The following is a 19,330-nucleotide window of genomic DNA, read 5'->3' as shown; positions in this document are numbered from 1 at the left end:
ATATTTATTAAAAAACAGAAAAATATTTAAATAAAGTTAAAAAATGTTTAAATCATTTATTTCTTTTATTATAAATAAAATTTAATTTTTCAATTAAAAATTATTTTTTTAAATAGCTATGAGTGAGTGTGGTGCAATTGAATCATTTGGTATGGATGAATTTCCAAAGATACCACAAAATTACACAGGTTTTCATGTACTGCCATCAGTTATTACTGTAAGCAATTAATATTAAGTATGTCAATAAGTATAATTAAGTACAGATTCTGTTAGTTTAGTAATAATTATAAGAATTAATTTACTAATTTAAAAAAAAAAATTATACGAATAAATTGATAATTTTAAATTATTATCCGAACAAATAATGAATTTTGCTTTTGAATAAAACAATTAAATAATTGACTGTAAAAAAAAGAATTAAATAATTGACTGTAGAAGTTAAAAATTCAATTTAATTTAGTTAAATACTGAGAGAGAAAAGTTTAATTTAATTAATTGCTGAGTAATTGTGTAATTAATTTTTGACTGATTAGCAAATTTATAATTTAGTACATAAAGCAAATATTTTTGATGATAATTATATATCAAATGTTAAATTTGATAGCTCTTTGAAATAAATTAGATATTGATTTTTATTAAAACAAAAAAAAAAACTGTAAATTAATTTGAAGGACAAATTTTTAAAAATTTTTTCAGTTAAAATTAAATGATTCATCAACAATAACACTACGTAATTCAAGCAATTTCCCTGTTCTTTATAAGGCAAGATAAATGTTAATGAATATTTTAATAATTATAAAGTATTAATTAACATAATTTATAATTGGATGATTTTGTAAATTATTAAGTAATACTTTTTTTTTTTTAGTTAAAATACTTTTTTATACTTTTTTTTTTAGCAAAAAAAGTTTTTAGTGAATTGAATTATTTTGATAACAATTACATTAATTGTTGAAATGTTTGTTATGTAAACAAACTAACTAATAAGATTTGTCAACAAGTTTCAAAAAAAAAAAAAAAAATGCTTAGAGAACCAAAAAAGAAATTTCTATTATTTAAAATTCTTAATTCAATAATTTTCAATCTAAAAAAGATAATCTATGTTTGATTAATCATCCAAAAAATTAATTAATTATTTAAAAACAATAAGAGCAATCATTTTCAAACATTTAATATTTAATTGCTTTACATCAGAATTAGTTTATTAAATTATCATATAAGTTATACAAAGTAATTTCATTTCAAATATTTCAAATTAGCAGAAATAGCTTTAGATTAAGTGTACGTCAAATTATCGAATCAGTATTCTAGACTGCGCCGGAATATTACGTCCGGAACGTGAAACAGTCATCCTAGTATATCGTCATAATTGTGAAATTAACGCGACGGTTTCATACTTTTTTTATATTTAAAAAATTTTTTGACACTTCCAAATTGAAATTAAAATTGAAAGCAATTTAAGCAAATATTTAATTTTATAAATTATTTGCACTTTTTTTTTTTTAAAGGAATTCTTTTTTCAATTTATGTACATAATTTTTTATATAGTTATGAAATGACTCAAAATTTATGCTAAATTATTTACTTACTTTGAATGAATTTGTGAAATTTTTGAAGTTTTTAATTTCAAAAATTTTTATGATTTTTATATATTACAAAATATATTACAGTTTTGAATTTTTTTTAATTTTATTTATCATACTTATTGGTAGGATTAAAATTTTTAATTTTATTTGCAATCATACTTATTGGTGGGAAGGATTAAAAGGATATTTTGTAGTGCGGAGAAAAAAAAAAGAAATATTACTACTAAAATTACGATAATTTATAGAATTGAATTATATTTTTCAACTTTGAAAAAATAGATGTTACATAAACTAATGAAGAAATTGCAGTAAAAATTTCAATACAAATTTTATTTTATCAAAATTTTTTTTTGCTTTTTTTTTTTTGAAAAATATTAAAATATAGTATGAAATTTTGTATTTTCCTTGAAAAAATCACAATAAAATATATTAGTACTTTATAATATAAACTTTATACATTAGATAAAAAAGTATATATATATTAAATAAAATAATAAAATATATTAAATACTTACTTCAGTCATTGTTTAGAGTATAAATTTCAATACGAACAATATTTTAATTTATTTCAGGATCGTTTCCTTATAATTTATACATTGGTTGGTATGCAATGGTGTATTAATGATGCTAATGCATTATTATGTTGGCAACGAGCAAAAGCTCAACAAATTCCAACTAAAACGATTATTCTTAATGCTAAATTAAAGTAATTAAAATTACCATAATTGATTACTTAAACAAATTAAGAAATAACAAAATTAAAATGAAATTTTGAATCATAAATAAAAACTGTAAATAAAAGCATTACATATTTATTTGTAATGAAGAGTTCATAAAATTTCGAAAATATCTTCTCACTTAGATCTTTATTTTTTGTTTTTTTTTTTGGAGAAAAGCAAAACTTTGAAAAATGTGCAGTAGCAAGAAGAATTATATTATTAAGCCCAATTAATTTAATCATAATTATTATCTTATTTGAAATCTATATACCTATAAACAGTATGAATTAATTCAATATCATACCTTTCATTAATTTTCTGCTTTATTAAAATTAGAAAAAAAAAAGTGTTTGGAAAAGGGATTAGAATAAAGACAAGAAATTATTTTGTTAAAGAAATTGACTAGTCAAAATTATACCATTAAATTAACTAAATGTATCTACAAAGCTTAAATTTAACTAGAAAAAAAAAAAAAAAACTTTAGTATAATTCTAAAAACAAACTAACCATAATTATTTTATCATCTATTAGTACACTATTCATCAAATCATTTGTCATTAATGTTTACATTACTGAGAAAGATTAGCTTCTGAAGAAACTAACTTTTCTTTCATCGTTCATTTCCATGCATGTAAGAGAATCAGTGATAAAATCTATTCATGACAGGAATATATGATATATAAAAGTCATTCCTACAACATAAATATATATACATATATGTAATAAATTAAAAATAGAAAGTTTGCTTAAATGAATTATTTGAAAAGCATCACTTAATTACAGTATTTACACCGTAACAAAAGTATATAGCAAAAGAAAGAAAAAAAAACACCAATTTATGCATGCAAGAAGGAAAAAAAATTGACGAAGAGATTCTTTTACACTCTGAACTCTTTTTTTTTTTTTTAAAATATAAAATGAATACAATCAAACTGGAAATGTTATGAGAACAAATAGGCAGCTAAAAGAAATTTAAAGGAATTTAACATAAAACAGGATATTATCTCGAGGATTCACAAAAACCAAATTATATCTAATCATTTAAGATGAGTCTGATGAAAGAATCCAATCTTATCTATTTACAAATCATTTAAGACAAAAAAATTTGATCTTCTTCTTTTCGAAGTATTAGAGCATTTTTTTTTCTTTAAATATCAATTGAAAAATTGCAAGAATAATGACTTTTGCTCTTTCAATATCCTATTTTTTTTGTGTTATCCCTGGAATATGGAAGTTAAAAAGTGGAATAGAATAAATTTAAATAGGTAATATTTAATCACACCGGAATCATTTATGAACAAGTACGAAATCATCATCTGCTTTCCTAGCACGTCGTCTTAACCGTATCTTAGGGTCATCACTACCATTACCGCCACTTCCAGTATCAGCGCCATTATTTAATGAACCATTCGTTTCCTGAAACAGAAATTAAATCTTAGCAAAAATCTGTACATGAGTCATTTACTTAAAAATATGATCGATTTTTTCACAACACTATCTATTCCTATTGTCTTATCATCAGTTCAAAAAAATTTTCCATTATCTTGAAAAATGTAGACAACTATTACTAAAATCCAGAATACGATTTAAAAATAACATTACGATTTAGTAACTACAGGCTAAATAAATAGTGAGAACTAGGAAGAAATGACAGGAAGAAATCTTTTTTTTTTCTATTCCCACTGATAGTTGCGAAACTTTATGAGATTTGAAAAGGACAAAATTTTAAAAATGAAGTGTTAGTAACCTGACTGCTTCGACCATCCGAATCCGAAGTAGTATCCCCTTCTTCATCTGTTTCATCATTTTCATTACCATTGCCTAAATCAGCATTTTCATCTCCACTTTCTTTTCTTCGGGACTGCTTTTCTTCGCCGACTTTTTTATTTATTTCAGTTGCCTGACTGCTACTATCACCACTCTTCATCTCTTTTTCACTCACCAAAGGTTCTTCGCTATCTAAATAAATATTATTTAATTGCTAAAATATTATTGGGATCAATAAAAAACATATGACATCGATGCATCTATTATAAGAATCTAATTCAAATTACACTAAAAAAAAAAAAAAAAAACTTGCCTGATTTTTTCTTCCCATCACGTTTTTTTTTCTTACTACTTGCAGCGTTACCACTTGAGCAATACTCGTAAGTATACCAAGGTTGGAATGATTCAAAGAAGCCACAATCTTCCGTTAAATTAGGTAATAACCACAATTTATGTTTGCCCATTGTCACTGCCCAGATTATGGCAAATAATATCGTCCGAGCTGTAACGATTCAATAAAATGTATAAAAAAAAAAAATCTATAAATTTCTTCTCTAATAAAAAGTATATAAAAATGAATAAAAGTGAAAATTTAATTTACCTACTGCAACACCAATGAGCAATCCAAAGCAAGCTAATCCACAAACTGATAAATAATAAACGCCTTGACGTAACCACATCGGCCAAAGAGGGAATAAACAACCCGCAATGGTACCCAGTACTAAAATAATTTATGATGAATCATTCCATATGCTTGTTTTCCTCTTTTTGAATTTATGACTTCTCAGACACTATTCTTCACTCTACGACTAAAAGAAAAATGATTTTTATAAAATGCATAAAAATGTTATTAAATGAAGGTCTCGAAAAATATTTTCAGATCAAAATTAGGTATAAAACAGGATTTGAAAAGAAAAAAAACCGCATAATCCTTCACTTAATAACATTATTCATCGCTAAATGGGATTAAAAAAAAAAAAAAACATTAATAAAATGCGTTAAATATCATTACTAGATAAACATAATGCAAATTAACAGAAAAAAGCAAGAATAAGGTATAGTAATTCCTACATCCAACATTGATTCTCCTACTCCGAATTGAGTTTCTTTTTGATATTGATCAAGTCCAAACACCAACAGAAAGAGAAGTCAATAATCTCTTATTCATAATTGTATGCAGCTATGATATCGTTAAGTTCTACCTCAAACTGTCCACAATTTAAGTTTTAGAACAATAAACGACAAACTAACCCATAAGAGCACCAATAATTTTCTTGTATAAAGGTGTTGGATCGAAAATCCAAACATACACATCGTTTGCATCATTAAATGACTGTTCTTGATGAAGCTCTAATTTAATTTTACGCTTTTTCTTCTCTTCCTCTTCCTGGAAATATAACATGAGAATGGTAAATTATATTCCATAGTAAGCATTAAAATAAAAAACTGACTTTCTTCTTGTCTTTTTCCTTTCCATTCTCTTCGTCGTTATCATCACTTTCTTCTTTCTTTTCTTCCTTATGTTTCTCTCTTTCCTTTTCTTTTTCTCTTTCAGCTTGATCGTTTTTACTTGATTTTTTTCTTGGTGATTTGCTCACATCGACTCCTCTTTCTTTTTGATCCTAAAATTGTAATATTCGATAACTTACAAACTGTATCGCGAAAATAAATAGGCAGAAAATGAAAATATTATGTTATCTTTAAATAAACATTAAACACAACCTTCTTATCGTCCTTTTTCTTTGGAACTAGCTTCCTTGCTCGGAAAAATAGACCTTTTTCCAGAAGTGACCGCATAAATAGGACAGCTGCTTGACGTGTAGTGAATTTCACATTTTTCGCTGCATGACCATATTTCTTGGATTCATACAATGTATCAACTGCTTTTGTACCTTAAACTGTTCACAATTTAAGCTCAACCGGAATCACTTAAAAATAAGTGAACTGAACCAGTTTATCATGTGTCCTATCATGTGATCCAGTTTTATAAAACACAGTATGATTCTCCCATTCGCTTTTTTTTCGTTCTTCTATTCTCTGCAGAATAAAAATGAATTTGCCCAATTCTGCAAAAATCTCTCAAAAAAAAAAAAAAAAAAATAGGAAAGGAAACTAATACCAGTAAAATAATGTACTTCATTGCCTTCAAACATCGTTGTTTTTGTTGGACAATTGAATCGAACGTAACGCGCAATAGTATCTTCCTCTTTCGTCAACTTTTGATTCCCCTGAAAAAAAAAAAAGAAAAAAAAAAACAAGTGAAACTATTCCATTTAGCAATATTTTAACTTTCCGTTAAATAATATGACTTGATTCAAAAAATTAGCATAATTGAAGAAAGATATTTAGGCAGAATCCACAGTGGAAAATAGCATTCCAAATGACTTGGCAAAATTATACTAATGATCCCTTGATTTTATTCAATTCCTTATTCGTTCACTATCGATTTCCATAATCTATCCATGAATCAACTATATATATGTATACAATCATCAAAATAGCACTTACATCAGTGGTTTTTTTTCTTCCACCTTTACGTCGGTCTGCCATTACGATTAATTGTGAAAGCAACCAAAACTTCCTGAAAATGAAACAATGAGATATGAAAACGTGTCTTCCTGAAAATGAAACAATGAGGCTTCCTGAAAATGAAACAATGAGATATGAAAATGTGCATAAGTATATGGAAATGCTTGAACACATGTTAAGAAAGTCCGCCTTCCTTAAACTTCAAATAAGTTAATTCTAATTTAGAAATTAAAAAATGCGGATCTTTGAATTCATATTTAGCACAGGAGCTGATTAACTAGAAATATTGGAAAAATCAATTCCTTAATATAGTTCAGTAATGGTTACACGGATATATAGCCAACAGATAGATGAAAACAGTCTTAGAGCCAATATTATAAGCAATTTCCCTGCAATCAATTTTTGCATCTGCACATAGTTAAGCTATATAGAGATATATATTCTTCAAAAATTAAAATATTTCATTTCAAAAAAAAAAATATGAAAAGAAATTATTAGCAAATCTGACAATCCGAACAAGGTCCTCGATGATTTAAATTATTTCAAGTACCAATGGACCAATTAATTGGTATATTTAAATTAGTTGATATATTAATATCATTAGCTCCATTCCATTCACTAGTAATGCCATACAAAATTAATTGAGTAACGAATTCAGCGAATACCTAATCATTAATTATTTAAACAGATTAAATGAGTAAATGAGTAAATAATTTTCAAATTTAGCATCACAATGATTTTAGTTAAGAATTTACCAAAAATCGTATACCGAATTTGAGCTCTCCAATTTTTGTCGGTGAAAGATGGCTCGTGCAAGTACATGAAAAATAGAATAGTTAAATGGTGAAATGGGGTGTCACCTTTGTGTCATTTGTTCAGATGTCACCTGTTAGGTATTCCCTTCTAACCTAATAATGAACGAATTTTCGATTGATTTACATGAATATTTTAAGTTTCTTTCTGGAAAAAGTTTGAGAAATGACCAAATTTGAATATTCAACGTGAAATAACATATTAAAGGCAAATAAAGAGAGTTAAGAATTCAATTTGTGGTATAGTTGAGGAATTATGAACAGTTACATCACTAAAAGCATTACTATTTGACTGAAAAGCTGAAGAAAGAAACGAAAAATATATTATGATTGCATATGAGATGGCATACCAGGTCTGGGAAAATTTAAATACTATCCAAAATTGAAAAATATGTTCTGAATATTTTATCACAATACACTTCTATTCTTATGTGTAATAAGAAAATTTGCAGTATAAATTTATGAAAATGATATTACAAATAGTTTTGGTTGTTACAAACATTTGATCTTTAATGTTTTTGTTTTTGAGATTTGAAAGAATTTGCTCTTCAATTTTTTCTGGGAGCTATAAAGTTACTTCTAATTGCTTTCTTATTTTTGACGTACGCTAGATATGACTTTGCGTTCAACATTTACTCAGACTTTATTGCAGTTTAATTCTATGGTTTAAAAGTGTAATTATAAGTAAAGAGAATATGGGTTTATATTCAGATTTCAAAAATTTAATATCGGAATGGTCTGCTAAGTTTTTTCAAGTTTTTTCTGGAGTATTTCCAATGTCTAAATGTTTTCGAAAAGTTTGACATTTATTTTCACAATATTCCATCTAGCAATTTATAGTCATCATTATTGATATTACTTATCATGATGACTAATATTACTTATCATTGTTGTCAGATCATTAATAAGCAGAAACAATTAAATAATCAAAGAGTATTCTCTTAAATTGCATTCTTAACAATAACTTTTCAAAGTTGAAAAGATTAAATTGATTGTAATTGATGATATTTCATATTTTTTAAAAAAACTTAACTGAAATTTATTTTTTATAAGAGAATTTTATCAAAAACAGAAAAAGGAAGGAATATATTGTTAGAGAAATAAATCCTTAATTTAATTAATTATTAATTTAAATTAAACAAAACTTTGCTCAAAATTGTGTTTTAAAACCTTTTCTGTTTTGTTTATTTGTTTGTTAACGTTCAATTTTCAGTGTTTTTTAAAATACATATAATTTCATATGCTTTCATATGATTTAAAGCACAAAACTGATATTTTAATATTATATCAAGCAATATCTCTTTATCATTTGTAATTATTTGTGCTAAAAAATGATCATATCAATAGTTATCATCTTCGAGAAATAAGGTCTGATAATGCAGCACACATTTCAGCGAAACTTCGTTCTGATCGAGATATCATCCTTGGTATATTCTATAAATATTATATATTCACTCGGATTTTTTATTTCAAAAAAAAAAAAAAAAAAAAAAAAAAGGAAAATATCCTCTTCTAAATCAATGATAAGACAAATATATGTCAAATATTCGATTATTTTAAGTTTCTTTGAACCTCAATTGTCAATAATTTTTATAATTCAAGAGAAATTCACAGACTTTGTGCCAAATAAATTCTCCAAAATTTTACTAAAACATTTATTTCAACTTGATACTCCTTTCTTCTCTCTCCCTCTCTCTCTCTCTCTCTCTATTAATCCTATATCTGTTACTGTTTATTTTTCCCTTTCTGTAATAGTTTCTTTACCTTTTTCATTAATAATTATTTTTACCTAATTAATTTCACCAATAATTCTTCTTTTATATATTTATCATTTTATAATTCATTCTGACATTCATTCAATTTATTCATTTTAACAAATTTATTTTTGTTAATTTTTTCCCCCCAGAAATTTCACGATTATATATTATCATAATATAATCCAGTAATTAAATAATTCATCAATTAAAAAATTAATTTTTTTTTTAAAAAAAAAGAGAGTTAAACTTACAATTTCTTCTTTGCACATTTTCATAACACTTGTTAAATCTTTATCAGTGATTACATATGGTGTCAAATCATTAGCACTAGGTGCTTTCTGATCTGTAAATACTTTTTCGATGAAAGTATTAAATTTTTTTTTTTTTTTTAAATATTTAATTTATTTAATTTGTTCAATTTCATATCTCACTTACTATCTTCATTAGCATAATTAATTCATTAAGCAATTAACAGTGTAGCAAATAACTCTTTTACTAATTGATATTAACTTAAAAGATATGACTGCAGTATGAAAGTTAATAAATAAATAAGTTTAAGTAATAAGGAAGATATTATTAGCATATGCTAATTAATTAAGATAACAATCATTTATCATTTAACTAAATAACTAATTAAGTTAAATAGCAAAATGTTAAGTTGAAATAATGAAAATAATTAATAAATAATAAATCAAATTAAACAACAAATTTCACTAAATAATAAGTATTTTCCTTTTTGCTTCTCTTCTTTTTGACTATTCGAATTTTTGAAAAATTTAAAAAAAAATTAAACTTACTGAATGACAACCATGTACCAGCTTGAGCCATTAATAAAAATGTGCAAAAAACAAATGCAGAAAGATGATGAATAGATGGTGATGATGACGATGATGATGATGATGATGACATGTTGACAAATTCTTTAATTGCCTAAAAATACAAAATAATGTTAGCAAAAATAGCTGTAAAATTAAAATTTAATTTTTTTTAAAAAAAAAAGCTCGATATATTTTCAGTAATCTAAGTTCAAAAAATAAGTAAAAATAAAAGTTATTAATTTATGTTTTTTTTTTTTCGTTCTTCCACAAATTAATCATTTTTTATCTTTTTTTTTTTGTTTTTTTTTTAAACGATTCTTTGCAACTAAAAAAGAATTTCTTTTTTTTTTTTTTTTTTTTTTTTTTGCTATTTTGATGATAAATTAATTTAATTATTTGCTTGTTTTATTCAAAAAAAAATTATTTATATTTAAAGATAATATTTTTAGATTTGAAAAAGTAGAAAATTGCTTAAAATTTAATATCCATAAAGATAGCTTAAGCAATTAAATAATATTTACATTCAGTAAGTTTGCATAAATTTTATAGAAAAATTTCAAACGAAAGAGAAAGATAAATAATTTTAGAAATTTTATTGTGCTTATATTTACTCTTCATACTCTTTTATATTAATTAATCAATGAAAAGCTTTCAAATTTTAAATTTAAAGTTTTAGAAATTTTTATTTATACTCATTTCACGCTCTCATCAAAAAAATTTTAATATTGGAATATTGGAATTTTTTTTTTGTAACAAACATATATCACTAAATTATTTCACAAATGATTTATCATGCAATCTGATGACTTTTTTTTTTTTAAATTACTAATCAGTGATATTAAAAGATTTTAAATTTTAAATAAAGATAATAAGTACAATGGAATTTTACTCATTCAGATAAAATTTTGCAAAATTACTTTCTACAATTTTAATAAGTTAGTTTCAATATTTTTAACGAAAAAAAAAAATTACTTTTATCATTTTTAACTTGATTAATTGAATGCATTACTGAATGAAATGAAAAATTTTCAACTGCAAATAATTTTAATAATTTAAAAAAAAAAATTTTTTTTTTAACAAAACTAAATCTTTTCAACTATCGCATGCAAAAAAATAAAAATAAAATTCTACAAAAAAATAAATAAATAAAATGAAATGTTAAAAAAGAAGAAAAACGAAGAAAAGAAACATTAATTTTATGAAAATTTTTCATTTCTTTTTCTTTTATTCTTCTGAAAAAAAAAAAAAAAAAAAAAGTTTTTTAAATGATAGATGAAATTGTTAATGGAATAATTTGTGTTACATAAACTTTTTTTTATGATAGATAAAAATGTCAAAAAAAAAAAGAAAAAGAATAAACGAATGAATAAAAATTGGACAAATGTTTTTTTTTTTTTTTTAAAAAAAAAAAAAAAAATGAATAGAAAAGAGTTTGAAGTAAAAAAAAAAAAAAAAAAAATAAGTAATCATTTTATCGATGTTATTATTATTGTCAACCATTTTTATATATGAATGAACGAAGGACAATTGAATTCTTTATATATTCATTCATCAAGTTAATTGACTATTTAATTTGAATGCATCGTAGGTTAAATACATTCAAAATTATTATACGTCATAATTTCATGAGCGGAAAGGGAGAGAGAGAGAGAGAGAGAGAGAGAGAAAGAAAGAAAGAAAGAAAGGATATTTAAAAATTAAAATTAATAAATTTTGAAAAAAAAAGCAAAAAAAGAAAAAGACATATCTAATTTAATAATTTATTTGAAAAAATTTCATTTTATAAAATTTCATGGATAATAAATTTACTATAATTTGTATTCCATCAAAGAATGTATTTTTTATGCGAATTGTGAGAAAAAATTAAAATGATTAGGAAATGAAATTCCTAACAATGTGATAACTAAAAATAGCTCATTACAATCAAATTTCAATCAACTAAACATCATATACTACTAATATTATATTTTATTTGATATCAAATTATAGAAATATGAAATATTCTTTTTTTTTTTTTAAATATTTTAAAATTAAATATTGAAATTCAAATGAATTCAGTAATGTATTTCCTATTCATTTCTACTAAATAGTAATTAGAAGAAAAATACTAAATATAAAAAAGAAACAATTAATAGTAATCAAATTGAATTTTATTAATAACATAAAAAAAAATAATAATATCAACTTTTTCTTTTGGTGGAAACAAATAAACTTTACTTTAAATACAGGAAAAAAAAAAAAAACAAATTAACAATTATAAATTTTACTATTACTAATAATAATAGTTTAATACTTAAATATGATAATGATTTGAAAAAAAAAAAAGATTAATATTATTCTAGCAAAATGTCACATTGATAAGTAAACAATGTAATAAATTATAAAATATAAAATAAAAATATGTATGCTTCTAACTATAGCAAAAAATGCATAAGTCTATTTCATTCTACGGAAGTGACTTTTTCAAGGTAAAACAAATTATAGTTTTTTAATATTAACTGGCAATGAAATCATTTACATTAGCAAAATAGGAAAAAGGAAAAGCATTATTATTATTATTATTATTATTATTATTATTAATTATTATTATTATTATTATTATTATTATTATTATTATTTTATTATTATTATTATTATTATTATTATTATTATTATTATTATTATTATTATTTTGAACTGAATGAAATTTTTTATGTTTTTATTTTTTAAAGCTGAAAAATGATAGAAAAGAGAAGAAAAATTTAATAATATATATATATATATTTTTAAATTTTGATTAATTGGTATATTTTAAGGTGAATTAATAGATTGCAGATTTAATAGCTATCAAATTATCTTAGTAGCAAATTTCAATATAAATATATAAAATGATTTATGATAAAAAATAATAACATTTCTGATAAATGATTTCTTATTTGTTGATGATAAATGAATGATTATTTCAATCAAATGTCGAATTAATTTCTGTCATTTCTAATAATCAATAATTTAACATTATATATTGAAATAGTTGAAATAATTTTATTTTTTTTTTTTTTTTTGCTTTTTTTTTAAATCATAAATAAAACTATTAAATAAAATAATGCATTAAATATATAACAAAAATATTTATTAAATAATTATGATAATTTTTTTTTTTTTTTACTGAATAATTATGAAGAATTTTTATCAAATAATTATGATAAAATGGAAATGTACAAATAAAAATTTATCATTGTTTTGTTTTCGTTTTTTTTTTTTTTATTGTTTAAAATTTGTTATTATTGTCAATTACACACTTTAAAAGCTATAGTAAGAGAATAAATGTTCATTTTTTATGTTTTTAAATTTTCTAAAAGAAGGAGTGATTATCAGAAAAATGATAAAGAAAAAAATGATAATTCATCATCAGATTGCTAAACTAGTTTATCATTTAACAGAAGTGATAACAGTTAATAAAAAGAAAAAGAAAAGAAGTTAAATGAGAATTAAAAATTTGATTAAGATTGAATGAATATTAATTAACTTTACTACTTGAAGCATTCTGTTAAAATGATTTAAGTGAAAATTGAATAAATCTGATAACAATTAAAAAATGAGATTTGAGATGAATCAGCTATTGAAGATTGTTAGGAAAAGATTGCACTATACGTTATCATATCAGATTTGATAAGGATTAGTTTTTACATGAAGTTTGATAAGAAGAAAAATTTTCCATTTTATTGCAAATTTTACAACGTAGTTTTTTTTTTTTTTTTATTATCATTTTTAGTCAAAGTTATAAAAGTGAAAGATTATTTGAAATGACAAATTTTTGAATTTTCTCAATAATTTATTTTTGCTAAATTTTACATAAAATTTTATTACAGATAATATATAAATATAAATACAAATATTATTTCTTGCTATTGACAAAATTATTTGAAAATTTTGTACTTCAATTGTAATTCAATTTTTGAAATTGAAAAATCTAAACAAAATTAAAATTATTGTTTTCATCAAAATTTATGCAATTTTTTTGTATTATTATTCAATTTAAAATTTGCATATTAATGATCAAATTCCTTAGACTTTATTTCAATTACTTAATGTAATTGATATAAATTAATGAAGCGGAAAATGTAGCAAAGAAATTGATTAATTATTAATTTTGAATTTTAACTTATTGATAATTGATAAAAAGGAATAATTCTAGAAACTATTTCAATTTATTGAAGTTAAATATGATAATATATTGAAATCACTTTTGTAATAAATTAACATTGTGAATTTGCTTAATGAAATTAAAACATTTTTCTTTTTTCTTTTTTTTTAAAGGATATATTATGATCTCATTAAGAAGAAAATATAATCTCACAAAGGACAAAAATAAAAAAAATAAAAATAAAATAAATTGACAATGAATCATTAAATTTTTTGTTATTTGTGATAAATCAGTGCACACACTGATGTATGTTTTATATGCAAATATCTATCTTTTTTTTTTTTTTAATTAAATTATATTAATTAAACTAGAAATTTTATGAATTCATATACAGCAGACAGATAAAATAAGAATAACTTATAATATAATTCAGAAAAAAAAATTTTTTTTTGAAAAATGCACAACTTTTAATCAATAAAGATTGGAAATGAGAAAAAGTAAAACAATTTTATAAGGTTTATTTATCATATATATTTATTTTCATGACAGATAAAAACTCAAAGATAAATTTAATCAAACAGTGAAAGAAGTAATTAACTGTTTTTTTTTTTTTTTTTTAAAATTAAATTAATTTAACACAAGATTCAGAATTAATATGAATTAATTCAAAAATACCATCTTCTACCAAATGTTTTTGGCATAGAGAATAAATAAACTGAGAAATGAAATAAATTTTAAAATTGAACAAAAAAAAAAGAAGTATTTTAAAGTAATAGAGAGCAAGTAATTCTGCTCAAATGTAAACTTGGCGATGAAATTAAGCGTAGAAATGATGAATGAGAAGTAAAATTGATAAAAGTTAAATTGAAATTATTTAAATATAAATAAACCTATGAAATTAGAGATAAAAGCTTTTATAGCATCGATAAAAAGAACTTTTCATACTAATTACAATGAAATGAAATGAAATGAAGTGGAACAACGATAGGATATAGTAGGAAAGAATGAAAATATGATTGATAAAAGTATATTTACAACCTTTGACCTTTATATAAAAAACACTCATTAAAAATATTTTAAAAGAAAAGCTTGAAACTACAGATAAATTTTACAAACAAAAAAAAAAAAAGATAAAAGGAGAAACATCAAAGTAAAAAAGTTTACTTTGAAGATTATGCTAACTTCTGATATAACGTATTTTCTAATCATTCACTAATTTATACTTCTGATTATTCATCCTTGCACCTTAATTCTTATATTTATCAAATATATTTCACAACTTTACCAACTTATTTTAAATCAATAATATTTACAGTAAATTTGTCACATTTAACATCCTATGTTACAAATAGTTAAATAGTTTTTTTGAATGAAGTCGGAGGATAAAAGTTGGAAATCCAGATGGCAAAATTTGATATCACACTGAATGGTAATTTCTAATTCTTTACATTTTCATGTCAATCTATCAATACTATGAAATATGATAGCTGCAATTGAATTAATTGAGAAATTTTATTAAAACTTGGAACAGCACTTTAAAAAAATGATAATACCACATAATTTAAAAGCGAAAATTTCAACTTAAAAAAAGAGCAATTTGTAAACAACATAAATTTGAATTTAATATTCAATAAAGGAGCAAAGTGATAACGTTTCATCCAAAACATCAACATAATTTTAATTTTTTTTTTTTTTAACAACACTAGCAAATCAAGAGATATAAACAACAAATACTGAACTTTAGACTATTTCAGTGTAAGACTCTGAGCTTTTGCAAATTTGTGAAATTGATTAAATATGTGCAACTTCTCATTAGCAGTTAAATTTTTACAAATGTATTTGGTAGTGGCATATGAAAAATTAAAAATTTCTTGCGGATTCAAATTTAGCGCCCATCCAGCACGTACATACTCATCAGATAAACTGCAACGCATCATCGCTCGATCATCGGTCTGAAAAAAATACGAAAATTAAATTGCAGAAAGAAAATCGATCAGTATAATAACAATACATCTGAATAAATCTCTGAATAACAAATGAATAAAAATTAAAATTTAAAACTATTTACAGTTGCGATACTTCTCTACCAGCAAAAAAAAAAAAAAAAAATTAATAATATGGAAACTAACACTAATTAGTATTGGATGCTTCTTTTCGTAATAATGCATGAGATGACTATCTTCCACCGATTTAACTGTTCCACACACCAAATTTGAACTGAGACATATTTCTATAATTAGAAATGTTAGTAATGCAAAACATCATGCATGTCTCTGTTGCCTTTTCATAAAACATAAATTGGTTTCCCGTACATTTTATTGCGGAACAGACTGTGCTCAACCATCAATCTCATTTTCTTCCTAATTTAATAATGCAACATTTGTCTTCTCTACTTCCACATTATGATAAGGTACAGTGTAATTAAGACAAAAATGTACAACAAATTGATACGGCAAAAAAGATAATCTGGAATTAAGAGATTGATTTTTTCAGTATTTGATCAATTTAAAGCATGGCTTTCAGGTTTAATATATAAATATTTCGCATGCTACACTTCCAGTTTCAAAAGTTAACAATTTAAATGAAAAAAAAAAAAAACCTATTGGGATATGGGTTTTGTATAAATATTCCAAAATCCTATTGCGCTTGATTTCATCTGAAATCCTATGCAAAAATGTTCCATGTCCTATGCGAGTAGGTCCAAACTGTACGCACTCCTCGATTTCATCTATGTATTCTTTCATCTCAAAATAAAATCCACAACTCAGAAATATTTAATATCTACTCATTCTACTAGTTTACATAACTGATGTAAAAAAAAAGATAATCCTCGTATGAATAAAATAAAAATTGCAATCTTGATTAATCGTTAAAGAAATACTGTAAAGAAGTATCCCTGAAACCTCCAACAAAAAAGTAACAAATGCGTAGAAAGAAACAGCAAAAAAACTTCAAAACTGAAAACTGTTATTTGGAAAATCGTACAAACTTCATAGTACCAAAGTCTTTACAAGTCATAAATCTAAGTAGTCCTAAAATTCTTATGACAGCCAATTTAAAAGAAAATTTACTAACACAAATTACCTCAGCTAGATGAAATGCAATGACAGAAAAGTCATTCTTAGTTTTCTGTAAAAGCGGCAAAAATTTCCGCGCATCGTATTTTGGATTTCCACTTATATCAATACCAATAATGATCCCATTTATCGTCTCATCATCATTATATTTTCCTAAAACAATAAATGTCTCCTGTCATAATGTGAAGATTGCATTTCTTAGATATGCAAAACATTCTGGAAGGCACAATGAACTAAAAAATTTTCCTTATAATGGATTTTGACTCAGAATAATCATAAAAAATCGTTAATCATGAGAACAGATACTTAAGCTATTCACAAGATTTAAGCTTTCTTTATGATATAACAACCAAAATCTTAGCACTATATTTTCCTTACAGAATTACATACCATAACGTAGAGCCAATTTCAATGTTTCTTCAGCTTCTTCAACTGTTTGTCGTCGATCAATACTGAGTAAAAATCGAACATAAATGTTCGGGAAGAGTTGTCTTGACTGAACTACACCTGTTATAAGTGCTTTTACGTATTCCTCTTTCGACATAAAAGTGGTTTGTCGAGGTGTAGATCGTAGCTCCAAATACACCACATTCTCCTCACTAAATTCTCTAATCACCTCTATAGTAACCTTAAATTTGATTTCCAGTAATGTATTAAAATTGAAAGATGCAAAGCTCAAAAATTTTCAACATAATATGCAATATATATCAAAATATTACACAGTGTTTCTACTACTCTAATTGACAATTATTCAACAATAAAACTAGTAACGGCTACTTAAAAATTCGAAGCTATTTGCGGAAGCTAGCACTCGCTTTTAAATATGAGCTCAGAAAACTGTAAGCTCTACCACCTTTTAATATTTTATTAATCACTTTGTTTGATCCTCAAAAAGAAAAGAGAAAAAAAAAAAAAAAAAACTATAGAAAATAAGGTGAATGACAAAATAAAAAACTAGAAGCAAGAATACCTGTGTAACATCTTCAGATTTAACAACCAGCTGTTGTATGAGCGGAAACAGTTCAAATGCTCTACAAAATATTGTACAGTTTACCAAAAAGTTCTGGTCCCCTAAAGAAAGAATTATCATTTCTGTATGAAAATAATGGTGATATCAGGAGTTATTTCTAGAGTAACAATTCATTCTTCAAAATCCAACTGTGGATAACCTGCATGTTAATTGATCAAGAAAATGTAAGATAAGTTAAAGCAACGATTACTACAAAACATACTTACTCCTCCAAATTCTTCGGCTTTCGGTCGTATTCATTAAGCCTCTTTAGTCTATTCTGAGCTAAATCAGTTCCATGATCACTCTGGTGCCTTAAATCCAGCATACGAAGCATTTTAAGGCTGATACAACCACTCAAATGAGCGTGAAATTCCTGAAAATATGATACATTATGAAATTTCATAAAGTACGATGATTCATTTATTCAAGTATGAATAAATAAACATCAATTGATGTCCTAGTGAATAAGCAATGATAAACTAACGCATTTTGGCATTTTGCGGCAAAAAACTTGCATCAAATGCATGTTGTGTGCAGTCTGTGCGTCCAAATTATCTAATAAAGATGTTCTGAAATACGAGCAAATATACGCATAGTTCACGTAACAGTTTTCGATTTAAAGTTTAGCTTTCATTTTGTTAACATAGAAAGTTATAGTAGTTATTCGTATGATATTAGGCTTATAAATACGTCTTGGTTCATTTATTCTTTATATGAAATTTAGTAAGCACACGAAATCACAGAATATTCAAGAATATGAATTCAGGAATATAAATTACGAGTCTTAAAATATGATTTTTGAGTTTAAAGGATTCAAAAAAACTGCTGATGCTTTACCTGGATGTTTCCTGATTTGTATCATCGATAATTTGAGCCATCCTGAAAATCAAAAATCACTTTTTCCATCAAATTCGTTATATATATATATATATAGTTTTTTTCGAATCTAATTGATCAGATTATTTTTCTTTTGTCAAAATGATCAGATTATTTTCTTTTGTCATTTTTATTTTGGACAAAAATTACTTAAATTTTCATGCCAAAAAAACTATCATTTTAAAATTTAATTTCAAATTTCCAATTTCACTTTCAGAAAATCAATTTCAGCTATTGAGCTAACAAAAGCTAGA

The 19,330-nt window shown here is 23.8% G+C and overlaps 4 protein-coding genes across 4 annotated transcripts; 1 reads left to right on the top strand and 3 right to left on the bottom strand.

Moving 5' to 3' along the window:
• Nucleotides 1–118: 118 nt before the first annotated feature.
• On the top strand, nt 119–2,296 carry Bm832 (Uncharacterized protein; the record flags this gene model as incomplete). The annotated part of the gene is made up of 3 exons (XM_043079389.1): nt 119–217; nt 697–762; nt 2,159–2,296. 3 exons carry the CDS (start codon nt 119–121, stop codon nt 2,294–2,296), a joined length of 303 nt encoding a protein of 100 aa, XP_042935323.1.
• Nucleotides 2,297–3,592: 1,296 nt separating this feature from the next.
• Bm2303 (Uncharacterized protein) lies at nt 3,593–6,622 on the bottom strand (the record flags this gene model as incomplete). Its single annotated transcript, XM_043079388.1, has 9 exons — nt 3,593–3,721; nt 4,053–4,260; nt 4,382–4,574; nt 4,674–4,793; nt 5,324–5,459; nt 5,524–5,694; nt 5,795–5,964; nt 6,192–6,300; nt 6,581–6,622. The coding sequence occupies 9 exons, from the start codon at nt 6,620–6,622 to the stop codon at nt 3,593–3,595; spliced, it is 1,278 nt and encodes a 425-aa protein (XP_042935322.1).
• Nucleotides 6,623–8,763: 2,141 nt separating this feature from the next.
• Nucleotides 8,764–10,079, bottom strand: Bm17564 (Uncharacterized protein; the record flags this gene model as incomplete). The annotated part of the gene is made up of 3 exons (XM_043079387.1): nt 8,764–8,847; nt 9,422–9,513; nt 9,968–10,079. 3 exons carry the CDS (start codon nt 10,077–10,079, stop codon nt 8,764–8,766), a joined length of 288 nt encoding a protein of 95 aa, XP_042935321.1.
• A 5,777-nt stretch (nt 10,080–15,856) lies between these two features.
• Nucleotides 15,857–19,078, bottom strand: Bm2742 (Adenosine/AMP deaminase family protein; the record flags this gene model as incomplete). Its single annotated transcript, XM_043079386.1, has 9 exons — nt 15,857–16,063; nt 16,241–16,341; nt 16,711–16,855; nt 17,196–17,341; nt 17,579–17,816; nt 18,159–18,219; nt 18,425–18,573; nt 18,685–18,769; nt 19,038–19,078. The coding sequence occupies 9 exons, from the start codon at nt 19,076–19,078 to the stop codon at nt 15,857–15,859; spliced, it is 1,173 nt and encodes a 390-aa protein (XP_042935320.1).
• Between the last annotated feature and the right edge of the window lie 252 nt (nt 19,079–19,330).

Source organism: Brugia malayi (assembly GCF_000002995.4).
Source record: "Brugia malayi strain FR3 genome assembly, contig: Bm_v4_Chr2_contig_001, whole genome shotgun sequence".
In the NCBI taxonomy this organism is placed as follows: Eukaryota; Metazoa; Nematoda; class Chromadorea; order Rhabditida; family Onchocercidae; genus Brugia; species Brugia malayi.
Note: the sequence above shows the minus strand (reverse complement) of the source record. Positions and strands in the feature narration are given on the sequence as shown.